Source organism: Chiloscyllium plagiosum, chromosome 22 (assembly GCF_004010195.1).
Source record: "Chiloscyllium plagiosum isolate BGI_BamShark_2017 chromosome 22, ASM401019v2, whole genome shotgun sequence".
Classification (NCBI taxonomy): Eukaryota; Metazoa; Chordata; class Chondrichthyes; order Orectolobiformes; family Hemiscylliidae; genus Chiloscyllium; species Chiloscyllium plagiosum.
The window spans coordinates 27,517,026-27,530,698 of NC_057731.1; the positions used below are offsets into that span (position 1 = coordinate 27,517,026).

Below are 13,673 nucleotides of genomic sequence, written 5' to 3' on the forward strand. Positions count from 1 at the left end.
TCTTGTAAAGCTCCGGCAAAGCCTTTGTGACATTTCAGTGTACATGGACAGACAGTCCCTGGTTGGGAATGGATTCCGTTCCTCAGATTGTTTGGAAGTTGATTTATACACAAGTCGGAACGCAATGCAGGACAATATAAAACAGTCTGTCATAACTACAGGAAATGTTTGTACACAGAATTACATCCTTGTACAGGATTGCAATTACAAATCAGACATTCATAAATAGGAGACCTCCCATGTAGGTTTTCATTGTTATATGCGGAGATTACCAAATGACTTTTGTTACAAAGAGTTCAAACTCATTTTGAAATAATTTCACACTGAAATATTAGTGACCTAAGAACATTATTGGAGCACCATTATTGTCATGATAAGAAATTTTGTTACTCAGAGAATTTCAAGTCCTTTTAGTCAGAATTAATCCGATCAGGAAACTGTCAATGCATTAGCTTTTGTAGAAACATAAAGAACAAACATCAACAAAATTAAACATGGGTAAATTTACATCCCTGAACAATTTAGTTCCAAAATATGTCACCTGGAAAATGGCTTGCTCTTTTTGCTTGTTCCAAGAGAGGTTGCATCCATTTGTCCAAGCTGGCTAATCCCACGCAGCCAATTTGCAGGAGGCAACTTCAGGTCTGTCTTCTCTTGAAGCCGAGCATATGCTGCAGGAGGTGGAGCAGCAGAGTATTTCACCACTGCTGTACTTTTCACCTCATTACTTCCAAGAACGCTTTCCTGTTTCAAAATGAAACCATTTAATCATTGCTGTACAAAACAGCTGACAGGTAGCTTTGTTGCAGTTATTGACACAACATCACAAAAAATGCTTTAACTAATCATTTGTTTCATTGCTATTGTAAGTTAGCTTCCATGCATAACAGCAATGACTGCTCAAGGTAATGTTAGTTGTGAAGTACTTTGATGTGGCTTGAGATCATGAAAGGTGCCACATAAATCAGTTATTTTTTGTCTTCATTAAAAAAAATTGATCTGTACATTGTAATGTTATAAAATGGTTAAATACAAGATATTAGAAAGAAAACAGTTATTGTTGGAAAAAGTGAGCAGGTTTGGGAGAATCTGTGGAGAGAAAACAGTTAACATTTCCAGTCCAGTTACCCTTCCAGAAAGGCAGTTCTAGTTGTTTTAGTTCAATCAACCCATCCTCAGGATATTGCTGTACAAGTTCCTTTGGGTTATGTCCCATACCCACACATCTTCATTCTTATATTCTTCATTATATCATTACCATCAAGCCAGAGATTCTGATTCAGAAATCTGATTAAATGAGGACAGCAGGATTGAATGCCTGAAGCAGCACAGGTATGAATAAAAATGAAGTGCCAAACTAGTAATGCTACAACACTCAGCATTTCAGCCAGTAGTGTAGAATGGATAGTCCATCTTAGCTTCTACCTGAGGTCCCCAGCATCACAGCTTCAAACAATTTGACTCATTCCATAGTGAATGTATGGGAAAGCAAATGCAATGGGACCAACAAACCCCATCTGTAATCATGAAGAGTTGCACTCCAGGCCAACTATTGCACTACATTAACATTTAGCCAACAGTGTGGAAAAATTACCAAGGTACACTCTGTCCACAAATACAACAAATCCAATTTGGTCAGTTATTGCCAAACCAATCTGTTCTCTATCAGCAAGCAATAGAAGACATTTTCAACAGTGTTATTAAGTGATAGTGCATTACACACACAAAAGCTTGCTGCTGGATGTTTGGGATCAGTTAGCCAAACAGCTTCTGATCTTATTAAGCCCCGGCTCAAAAATAGGCAAAAGGGTTGAATTCAAGATTGTACGATTAGAGTGACCGCCTTCATCAGGTATAACTGACCAAGTATAGCACCCTGGCAAAGCTGAAGTTAATGGAAATTGGTGATGACGATGGCCTATGGTGTTAATGTTAGTCTGTTAATCCACAGGCAATGTCCTGGGAACCTGGGTTCGAATTCTGCCACCATAGGTGGTGGAGTTTGAATTCAATAAAATTATGGAAGAGTCCAATGATGACTCATGAAACCACTGCCGATTGTCAGAAAAACCCAGCTGGTTCACTAAAGTTGTTTAAGAAAGGAATCTGCCATTGTACCTGGTCTAGCCTGCATGTGACTCCACAGCCAAAGAAATATGGTTAACTTGGAGTCACATAGGTGTACAGCATGGAAACAGGCCCTTCGGTCCGACTTGTCCACGCTGACGAGATATCCTAACCTAATGTATTCCAATTTGCCAACACTTGGCCCATAACCCTCTAAACCCTTCCTATTCATATACCCAACCAGATACCTTTTAAATGTTGCAATTGTACCAGCCTCCACCTCTTCCTCTGGCAGCTCATTCCAAACATGCACCACCCTCTGTATGAAAAAGTTGCCCCTTGGATCCTTTTTAAACCTCTCACCCTTAACCTAAGCCCTCCAGTTCTGGACTTCAACCCAGGGAAAAGATCTTGTCCATTTACCCTAACTATCCCCCTCACGATTTTATAAACTTCTACAACGTCATCCCTCAGTCTCTGATGCTCCAGGGAAAACAGCCCTAGTCTATTCAACTTCTCCCTATAACTCAAATCCTTCAACCCTGGAAACATCTTTGTGAATCTTTTTGGAATCCTTTCAAGTTTCACATCCTTCTGATAAGACAGAGATGAGAGTTGCGCATAATATTCCCAAAGTGGCCTAACCAATGTCCTGTAGAGCTGCAACATGACCTCCCAATCCCTATAACCAATGATCTGACCAATAAAGGAAAGCATACCAAACACCTTCTTCACTATCCTATCTACCGGCAACTCCACTTTCAAGGAACTATGAACCTGCACTCCAAGGTCTTTGTTCAGCAACACTCTCCAGAATCTTACCATTACGTGTGCGAGTCCTGCCCTGATTTGCCTTTCCAAAATGCAGCACCTCATATTTATCTAAACTTCATCTGCTACTCCTCAGCTTATAGCCCATCTGACCAAGATCCCATCATAGTCCGAGGTAATCTTCTTCACTGTCCACTACACCTCCAATATTGGTGTCATCTGCAACCTTATTAACCATACCTTCTATGTTCACATCCAATCCATTTATACAAATGATAAATCATCAATCGTCTGTTACTTCTTCAAAAAACTCAATCAAGCTCATGAGACGTGATTTCCCATGCACAAAGCCATGCTGACTATTCCTAATCAGGCACTGCCTTTCCAAATACATGTAAATCCTGTCCCTCAGGATCCCCACAGCCGGCAAACTGATTTTCTTCAAGTCTCCCTGGAACTTCCATTTGAAGTCACCTTTCATCTGAGTTTCAACATCCTCAAAGGCAGCATTCCCATGACCATAAATTGTACTTAAACAGATGTAGCTCAGAGTAACCCAACCCTATTCCCATTGCTAAAACTTTCAATGTATACACCTATACCCAATGTTTACATTATCAGGAGGAGTTGCAGGCAAATGGTCATTTCGAGGGTTTTCTGCGCTCTGTCCTTTGAGAAATAACCAGGATCCTCCGGGGTAGGGGATAAGCGGGTGCGGACAGTAACTGATGAGGGATGCATTCAGGTGGACAGCGGTAAGAGAGCAATCTCAAAATTAAAAAAAGTTTCGAGAAAGCACAACGGAACTCCTACCTACCTGCTTCAAGTCACAAGCTTCCCTACTGTTGCTGCTACTCTCCCTGATATCAGTGTTCCGAGGGACAGAGCCACTGGCTATCGCCCCACACTCCCTCCCCTCCATCGTTACTCGATAGCGTGGGGGAGACGGGTAACGCCGGGCAAAAACATGAACCGCTTCCTTGCCCAGAACGTTCTAGAAGTCATTACGAAACAAGCGGAGTTAAACTTGGCACCAAGGGCGGACCGAGTGTTTTGCTGCCCTCGTGGCAGCAGCCAGAGACGCTCAGGTCCGCAGTAGAAACTGCCGTTCCCAGCCCCCCTCCTCCGTCCCCGAGAGTGGGCGCAGCGGCACCACCGTCACCAGAAACGTCCGCCGCACGAGCCGTGGCCAGGCGCCGGAAGTCCGCTACCTAGCTTCCGGCGGCGCTCGGAGTTCCGTCAGTAACGGTCGCAGCCCGGAAAGCGGAGAGGGAGGTCTGCAATTCCTCGTGCCTATTGCAGAGGAGACATCCCGATACACACGGAGGAAAGAAAATATTTCCATTCTGACTTTCACTACCTGGCGATTTACCCTTTCCTCACCCAAAGCGTTTTGTTGTTCTTTAATCTAAAAGAGTAGGGAAAGTACATTCAGTAGTTATAATGGTGAACAGAACTTTATGAATTTGTACCCGGGGCTGAAATCCAGAGACATGTCCAAATGATCAACTGATTGAATCAAACAGAATGCCTCTTTGGTGGTTTGTAATCGGCAGGGTGCAGATTGTCAACCAGTCGATGTTTGCAAAAATCCAAATTGAACTTAGATTACTTACAGTGTGGAAACAGGCCCTTCGGCCCAATAAGTCCACACCGACCCTCCGAAGCGCAACCCACCCAGACCCATTACATTTACCCCTTCACCTAATACTATGGGCAATTTAGCATGGCCAATTCACCTAACCTGCACATCTTTGAATTGTGGAGCACCCGGAGGAAACCCACGCAGACACAGGGAGAATGTGCAAACTCCACACAGTCGGTCACCTGAGGCGGGAACTAAACCCGGGTTTCTGGTGCTGTGAGGCAGCAGTGCTAACCACTGCCACCATTCTGCCCACTAAATGTTGGAGATGGCCTTCATTTGGATAGAGGTACAGTTAGTAAGTTTGCAGATGACACCAAAATTGTAGGTGTAGTGGACAGCGAAGAGGGTTACCTCAGATTACAACAGGATCTGGACCAGATGGGCCAATGGGCTGAGAAGTGGCAGATGGAGTTTAATTCAGATAAATGTGAGGTGCTGCATTTTGGGAAAGCAATTCTTAGCAGAACTTAAACATTTAATGGTATGGTCCTAGGGATTGTTGCTGAGCAAAGAGACCTTGGAGTGCAGGTTCATAGCTCCTTAAAGTGGAATCGCAGGTAGATAGGATAGTGAAGGCGGCGTTTGGTACGCTTTCCTTTATTGGTCAGAGTATTGAGTACAGGAGTTGGGAGGTCATGTTGCGGCTGTACAGTACATTGGTTAGGTCACTGTTGGAGTATTATGTGCAATTCTGGTCTTCCTATCAGAAAGATGTGATGAAACTTGAAAGGGTTCAGAAAAGATTTACAAGGATATTGTCAGGGTTGAAGGACTCGAGCTAAAGGGAGAGGCTGCACAGGCTAGGGTTGCTTTCCCTGGAGGTTCGAAGGCTGAGCGGTGACCTTTTAGAGGTTTATAAAATCATGAGGTGCATGGATAGGATAAATCGACAAAGTCTTTTCCCTGGGGTGGGGGAGTCCAGAACTAGAGGGCATAGGTTTAGGGTGAGGGGGGAAAGATATAAAAGTGACCTAAAGGGCAACATTTTCACGCAGAGGGTGGTACATGTATGGAATGAGCTGCCAGAGGAAGTGGTCGAGGCTGGTACAATTGCAAAATTTAGGAGGCATTTGAATGGGTATATGAATAGGAAGGGTTTGGAAGGATATGGACCGGGTGCTGGCAGGTGGGACTAGATTGGGTTGGGATATCTAGTCAGCATGGATGGGTTGGACCGAAGGGTCTGTTTCCATGCTGTACATCTCTATGACTCTAACCTGCTAACAGATAAAAAAAACCTGCAATTTAAAGTATCAATTAAACTTGTGAAGTAACTCATCTCGCCTTGCTGAAAACAACATATGTTAATTTCAGTGATCAATTCTCTAACAAAACAGATATGATCAAGTCTTGCACCTTTTCTGAATTACCTGGGTGATTAGGGAGTCTGAGTTCCTGGCTGTTTTTTCCATGGCAACACTCTGGGTAGTCAGAGATGTCTTGCCATTTTCTTCCTGTAGCATAAACTGTTGTTATCATTTGAAGGTTGGCTTTCTTGTGTTGGCCCTGGAAGAGGAAGACAAAAAAAAAAGCATAAGCAGCAAGTCTCTCTGTTCGGCAATATTCAAGATCTTTATGACTAAAAAAACAAAAAAAGTGATTAGGATTGTTCCTCATGAATAACATTTTTTATTCTGATGTCAGCACATATTTACCCAAAAGCAGTATAAATGTAGCTATGATTAGAAGTAAACTACACACTTTATACATAAGTGTCTGTATTTCACGAAATGCTGCATTTTCTTTTGATTTTGTAGCATCGGGAAAATACAAAATTTCATGCTAATGTTTAAATATTCCTGAAATGTAGTGCAATCCATACACTGGAAAATACTGATGACTTCAGCACAGTTGATACTATGCTTGAGCTCATTTTCACTAAATGGCAGTATATTGATGAGATAAGCTTTGGAATTTATATATTCCAGGAAAGTTAATATTTGCTATTTCTGTTGAGACAAATAAAAGATACATAACATTTGACATCAAAATATGACTGATGAAAAACTGAAATGAAAACAAACTACAGAAAATGATTATGCAGTCTACTGATAATTCAACTATTAAAACACCAAATGTTGATCATAACAGCATTCTCTGTTAGAGAATTAGGGTTAACATTTCAGTTCAGTGACCTGTATCATCAGGGCACAATTTTTACAATTGAGCTTGAAGTTAGCCAGTAATTTGAATTAATCAACACAAATGGAGCAAAGTGGGAACTTAGTGATGCAAATGAGAATTAAATATTTTAAATTGAACAAATTTAAATCAAGGGCAGACTACCCATCATTCATGTATTCTCAATTTTACTTAACTATTAACAGATTTGTTAAATGGCAGATAAAACAATAAAGAGCTTTTAAAAATAAAGAATCTCTGTTGCCTTTAGAGATAGGTGGGTACCATGGAATATAAGTGCTTTTTTTCCCCTACCCTTCCTCCCCATCTCCCCCTCACTTTTGATGGTTTGCATGGGCTTTGCTTGAATGTATTTAATTAGCTACACAGGTTCTTGTGGTGCAATGGTAATGTCCCTACCTCTGAAGCAATAGGTCACAGTTCAAGTTCAATCTGCTCCAGAGGTGTGTAAAACCATCTCTAAAAAGGTTGATCAGAAAATATCTAAAGAGCTTCTGTCAGACAGACCCTTATGGTACAGTACTCATGTCCCTACCTTTGAGCCAGGAGGCCTGCCTACAATTCTCATCTGCCCCAGAGGTGTGTCATAACATCTGTGAACAGATTGATTAGGAAAATATAGTAGAGTTCCTGTTTATGTTTGTGTCTGGGTATCATTGAAGAGGGAGCACAAAGTATTCACCAATATTCTTGATGCCTTTAGAGAGAGGTGGGTACCATGGGGACTTCAATGCTTTATTTTACCCTTCAACTTGATTTTGCTTTCACCCCTTCCTGTTCTCCCTACCACACCCTCACTTCTGATGGTTTACATTGTCCATAAGTATCTAATTGGTTACACAGGTGATTTACTGGTGGTGGTTAATAGTTGGAAAAAATGTCCCAGAGATTCGATTGTGTCTAAGAACACTCTGGAACACATATTATAAAAAGTGCTGCTATAAATTGTGCACAGTGGCAGATATACAAACTACCTTGTATTTTTTAACGGACACTATTGACAAATGGAATGATAGATCTTACAGGACAGAAGAAAGTCATATGGTCTGTTTCATCTTTGTCACTTTGAAAAAGGTTGTTTGATTTAGTCTCATACTGCAGATATTTTTCCCATAAACCTGAAAATTAATCAATCACTTGCCCAGTTATTTCTTAGGAGTGCCAAAGGTATTTTAGAGGCTTCCACCACTCTTTCAGGGTGTGCATTTTGATCTTAGCAAGCCTCTGGGTTTTATTCCCATTGAAACATTATGGCAACTACTTTAAATCTGTCAGATCTTGTCACTGATCCACTTGCCAGAGGATCCACATAACTGAAGTCTGTTATCATTTGTATAATTATGGTTCAATATGAATTGGGAACAGAAGATATTATACCTTAATCATCATTCTCAGTGTTTGATTGACCTGTTCTAAAGCCCCTTGTGTCTGTGGGTAGTATGCTGAGGAATTAACTATGTTACACGCAGACTGCTCATTATGTTGTGAAAAGTTTTAGACATATAATTGGAACCTCAATCCAGCTGGATATTAATTGTTAATCTATATTGAGTGAAAAACTCTGTTAACCTCTCCATAATTAGCTTGACAAAAACTGTCCTTAAGGAATTAGCAGTCAATCAAAAAATTATGGATATACTGGTTTCCCACTCCTGTTTTCAGTAGAAGTCCCATATAGATTGCCACCATCCCACTGACTGATTACCCAAAAATTGGCATGGGAATTAGTCTAGTTCATCTTGCAGCTGTAGTTTTCCTACAATCTAGCAGGTATAACACATTTTTAAACAAGCTATACCATATTCTTTTGAAGTCTTGGCAAGAAAAATGTCAACTTATTCAGGTTTGGACCTTCTGGATCCCTATATGTATTATGTAGGAATTTAATTGGATATCCTTAATATCTCCTGATGATATTTGTGCAGCATCACTATCTAGTGAACCACCATCTATCTTCATTCACAGGTCTGCGAGGAGGTCTTCATTTCCTCATTAAAATGATATTTTTAATATAATAGCATCCTGAAACTATCTCTGCATAAATTTCAGTTTGAGCAGATTATGCTTCTTAATTCTCGATTGATTTGCTGAACCTTGATCAGAGATTTATGAACATTTCCTTCAGATTATTCAACTTCCCAAAGAAAGTTTCAGAAAGCCAAATATCTGTTGTGCCAATTTGGCCTTGAACATTTGAATTTGTTTAGCCATTGCTCAAGTCACTACACATGAAGGCAAAAATCCTGGAATCTTTTCCTGCAACTTCTCTAACTGCTTTCTGTGATTATTAATGAAGCTACTATGTTACCTCTGGCAAATCATTCCCAAAGTATAATAATATACCTACCTCACTTGAATGAAAAGGAGATACTTTTCAACAAGCATTCCCTGTGGCTCTTATGTACCTCATTCAGATGTGGTGCTTGAACTTGGCTTCACAACTGCAGCCAGAGCCACAGCGGGGTCTGCTGTTCTCATGGTAAGGGCCTTTTGCATTCATCTTGCACACGCACACCTCGAAGTCCCATGGGATTTTCGTGCAACTTAAATCCACATGAATGCAACCAATCTTGTGACAATGAAAATACTTGTGTTCAAGCATCACTTCCATCCTCAGCACCTTTGTGGTCTCAGGAAGAGGTCCTTAGACAATCTTCAGATTTGTGGGGGTGATGGAAAAAGTGTTTGGCTTTGTGGACAAACTTAATCAACAGTAATTTCACATGTCTAGTTTTTGTAATCTGGTTGTCTGTGTGGATTATTTCTAATGGAGAGTGTTGGTTTTTAAATTCCTCGAGGTGGATTATTATGGCTCTCATTTGTAGTGTCTACATTTGGAGGGTGCCTATATCTAATGGTCAAAGTTAATTTGCTCAACTCTCAAAATTTTCCATAAGGTTTGCCAAGGTTGCTTCTGGAGATTCTGAAATTTCTGCATGTAAATCTCGGGAACCACTCATATGCAGCAAGAGTAGTCTTCTTTGCCATCTCATAATCTGTAGAAACTTCCTTGGAAAGCTCTGCTAGTTAGCTTGCTTTGCACGAGCAATGTCCACAATACATTTGGCTACCCCATTGTCTAGCTCTCTTCTGAAAATAAAATTAAAATGCATCTGTATCCTTATCAGCCTTTGGGAGTGTGCGCACAAATTTAAGCAGCTCCCTACTGGTACTTCTTTCTCTGAAATGCTAGCTCTAACTTCATCTTGTCCAACTACATCTGTACCAGTCGAACATTGTCTTCTTCTGTTTCTACTTGTCACTCTGGCTCTTTTACTCAGTTTTTAACTTTCCAAACACTAATTTCTGAAATTCATTTCCAGTTAGATATTAGATTTTGATCTAATATCTAACTGGAAATGCTCAACCACAGTCAGCAGTTGCACAATAGATAATTCCTTTAAAGAATTGTAATCTATCTAAGGCTGCTGCACAAATTTGCTTCTGTTAAAATACAAGAAATTTAAAGCACAAGAAATTTTGGTGTCTTTCCTTTAATTCTTTTCATTTATTATTACCCCACTTCAATTCGACTTTTGTTTTGGCTTTGAGCTATCCCATAAGCCCCTAATTTTATGTCACAATCAAGATTGAAGGAGTGCATTGTTTGTGTTTATTCCCACTATTCCACTAATTACAACATGAATGTAACTGTTTTAGGTTTAACGATTCCCAGTGTCCTCTCAATGTTTAAAGAAACAAGTTCTTCTCCGTATTCCGAATCCTGCCACAATCCTTTAAGTGTCAATCCTAAAAGAAAATGAAGCATCTTTATAACAAGATCAAACTGGGAGTAGCGAAATATTGCAGCAGCAAGCAAAGTAAAGTCTTTCCCCGGGTTATGAACGCCCGACTTATGAACACCCGTACTTACGAACCAACCTCTGTAAAGTCTATTATTATTTTAAAAATCGAGTTACATACAGTGGTTTGTACTAACAAACGGGCGGACTGCTTTGCGCGACACTCAAAACACTGCCTGTTTTCAGCGGTTCGTCGGCCCGAAGCCAGGCAAGCTGTGTTTGATATTGGTAATAATAAATTGCATTTAGGCATCAATGAAGATGATGTCTGAGACTTGCTTGAATCCCATGCTGAAGAACTGACCAATGAGGACCTTATGGAACTGAAGCAGCAGATGATAGCATTTGAGGAAGAAGGCTGGGACCTAGAAACCCCAGAACCCAAGAAGTTTTAGCTGAAGCCTTTCATCTCATTGAAACAGGGATGGTAAAGTTAGAGGTACAAGATCCTAATGCAGAGAGGTTCACCAACGGATAGTTACCAATGGCGTCAGTTGCTACAAAGCCATTTATAATGATAAAAAGAAAGGCGCTGTTCAAGCCACCCTTGATCTTTACTTTAAGAAATTGACTTCAGAAGTAAACCCCCAGTCTCCAGCAGCAGAATCAGACACTGACATTCCAGTAACAGTATCAATCCCTGGCTCTCCAGCACCAGACCCATCCTCTCCAACACCCGGCCCATCGACCAATTAATAAAGTCATCTTAATTATTAATTAAGGCCCCTTCCAGTATGCAAGATATTGATTGGAACGAGAGTAAGTGTTAACCTTTAATCATTACCTTTTCTATTTAAACAGTTGAAGAAATTTTTCTTTATTTTTTTTATATACCTATACGCAGACACACATTCTTTCTCTCAATTATAAATACTGTACTGTAGTCACATTAATTATTATTACTATATTATTATATTTAAGATGTTTTAGGTAAAATATATACTATATACCAAGACAAACATTTGACTAATTGGCACTAGATGTGAACCGTATGTAACTGTTCTGACTTACATACAAATTCGACTTACGAACAGACTTAAAAACAGAACTCATTTGTCACCTGGGGACTTCCTGTACACGTGCAAATGAGCACAGGAAATTTGGGTTACAAAGGCATGTTAGACAGTAGAAGGATAGAAGACTCTCCCTCTTATTCTAAGTCAGAACTACTCAAACTATATTCCAGTATGACTGCATTTTAACACATAAACACTAACGCAACCACAGATGCTAACAAAAAAAAATGAAGCTGAAGTGTAATATTAATTATTTAATTATTAGTTTGTGTACTATACATCAACATGGAAAATTTATTTTTAAATTACTCTTAAAGTCAACATGTTATTATTTTGTGTACCAGATCTAATGACCCAAACATTGGGCCATGGTGTTTGGAACAATTTGCTGTTATCACAGTGACTCTTATTTTCACAATTGTTTAGGTGCAGCTTTTGAAAGATGTTTATTTAAACATAGACATAAACAGAAAAATACAAAAATCGCTAGAAATAAATATATCGATTGCACTGGTGTGACATATTTGTACAGACACTTGATCTGATGGGCCATTGCACTGAGAAGTGGCAGATGGAGTTTAATTTAGATAAATGCAAGGTGCTGCATTTTGGGAAAGCAAATCATAGGAGGACTTATACACTTAATGGTAAGTTCTTCAGGAGTGTTGCTGAGCAAAGAGACCTTGGAGTACAGGTTCATAGCTCCTTGAAAGTGGAATCGCAGGTAAGATAGTGAAGAAGGCATTTGGTATGCTTTCCTTTATTGGTCAGAGTATTGAGTACAGGAGTTGGGAGGTCATGTTGCAACTGTACAGGACATTGGTTAGGTCACTGTTAGAATATTGTATGCAATTTGGTCTCCTTCCTACCAGAAAGATGTTGTGAAACTTGAAAGGGTTCAGAAAAGATTTAGAAGGATGTTGTTAGGGTTGGAGGACTTGAGCTATAGGGAGAGGCTGCACAGGCTGGGGCTGTTTTCCCTGGAGCGTCGAAGGCTGAGGGGTGACCTTTTAGAGGTTTATAAAATCATGAGGGGCATGGATAGGATAAATCGACAAAGTCTTTTCCCTGGGGTGGGGGAGTCCAGAACTAGAGGGCATAGGTTTAGGGTGAGGGGGGAAAGATATAAAAGCGACCTAAGGGGCAACATTTTCACGCAGAGGATGGTACATGTATGGAATGAGCTGCCAGAGGCAGTGATGGAGGCTAGTACAATTGCAACATTTAAAAGGCATCTGGATGGGTACATGAAAAGGAAAGATTTGGAGGGATATGGGCAGGGTGCTGGCAGGTGGGACTAGATTGGGATGGGATATCTAGTCAGCATGGACGAGTTGGACTGAAGGGTCTGTTTCCATGTTGTACATCTCTATGACTCTATAAGTAAGATTGGTAAAATATGATTTCAAATTTAAATGGAGTATGCATATTGTCACATTTGCTCTTTGCCTTCATCTCATTATATTATTTGAAGAACCTAAGGGATTAATGATTGCCTTCCTCACAACCCTTTTGCTGCCTTGAACTGGTGCACCAGTTACTTGTTTCAAATAGATCGAAATGTCACATCTGACACCTTAATGTTAGGTTAAAATGCTACAATATCTAATTAAAAAGTGCCATACTTCATTGGATCAATAGAGTGGGATATTGTTTTGTCTGCAATAGAAATCAGGATGAATTTTGACAAAAAATACAATTTCTCTCCACACCTTCTTTACAAAGGCACATTCCACAAGAAGGTGAACAAGGCCTTTTCTGCTTCACAGCTACCTCCAGGGCAACATGCAGAGGGACTGAAACTCCACCGTGTGGGATGGATCGATGAGAAAGACCTTTTTCTCCACAAGTCAAATTACATCTTGGTGCATGTATTTTAAGTTCTGGCATGAGACACTTTGCCTGATGATTTCGAGATCTGCTCAGGAAGCCATGTGACAGGATACATTGTCTCCCTTACTCGCCCTCGATTGTGCTGGCCTCTTACCTGCCCTCGATCTCTTCATAGCCAACTGCTGCCATGACATTAACTGCCTCAACTTCTCCACCCCTCTCACCCACTCCAACCTCTCACCCTTGGAACGTGCAGCCCTCCACTCCCTCCGTTCCAACCCCAACCTCACTATCAAACCGGCAGACAAGGGAGGCGCGGTAGTAGTTTGGCGCACCGACCTTTACACCGCTGAGGCTAAACGCCAGCTCGCGGACACCTCCTCCTACTGCCCC

The 13,673-nt window shown here is 40.6% G+C and overlaps 2 protein-coding genes across 6 annotated transcripts in view; one reads left to right on the forward strand and one right to left on the reverse strand.

Moving 5' to 3' along the window:
- Positions 1-6,042, reverse strand: part of edrf1 (erythroid differentiation regulatory factor 1) — a 69,901-nt gene extending 63,859 nt beyond the window's left edge. For 2 of the 5 annotated variants that reach the window (XM_043712614.1, XM_043712613.1), the window contains exons 1-2: positions 3,656-4,058; positions 542-744 (exon numbers count right to left, since the gene is read on the reverse strand). In XM_043712614.1, the coding sequence (XP_043568549.1) occupies positions 542-744; positions 3,656-3,760 (308 nt within the window). In that variant the 5' untranslated portion in view covers positions 3,761-4,058. Of the gene's footprint in view, positions 1-541; positions 745-3,655; positions 4,059-5,856 lie in introns of those variants that run through there. The other 3 variants (XM_043712610.1, XM_043712609.1, XM_043712612.1) reach the window with 3 other exon arrangements.
- A 775-nt stretch (positions 6,043-6,817) lies between these two features.
- LOC122561148 (testis-expressed protein 36-like) overlaps positions 6,818-13,673 on the forward strand; it is a 25,713-nt gene continuing 18,857 nt past the window's right edge. The window contains exon 1 of the mRNA XM_043712631.1: positions 6,818-6,884. The gene's annotated coding sequence lies outside the window, so the exon portion shown is untranslated. The remainder of the gene's footprint in view (positions 6,885-13,673) is intronic.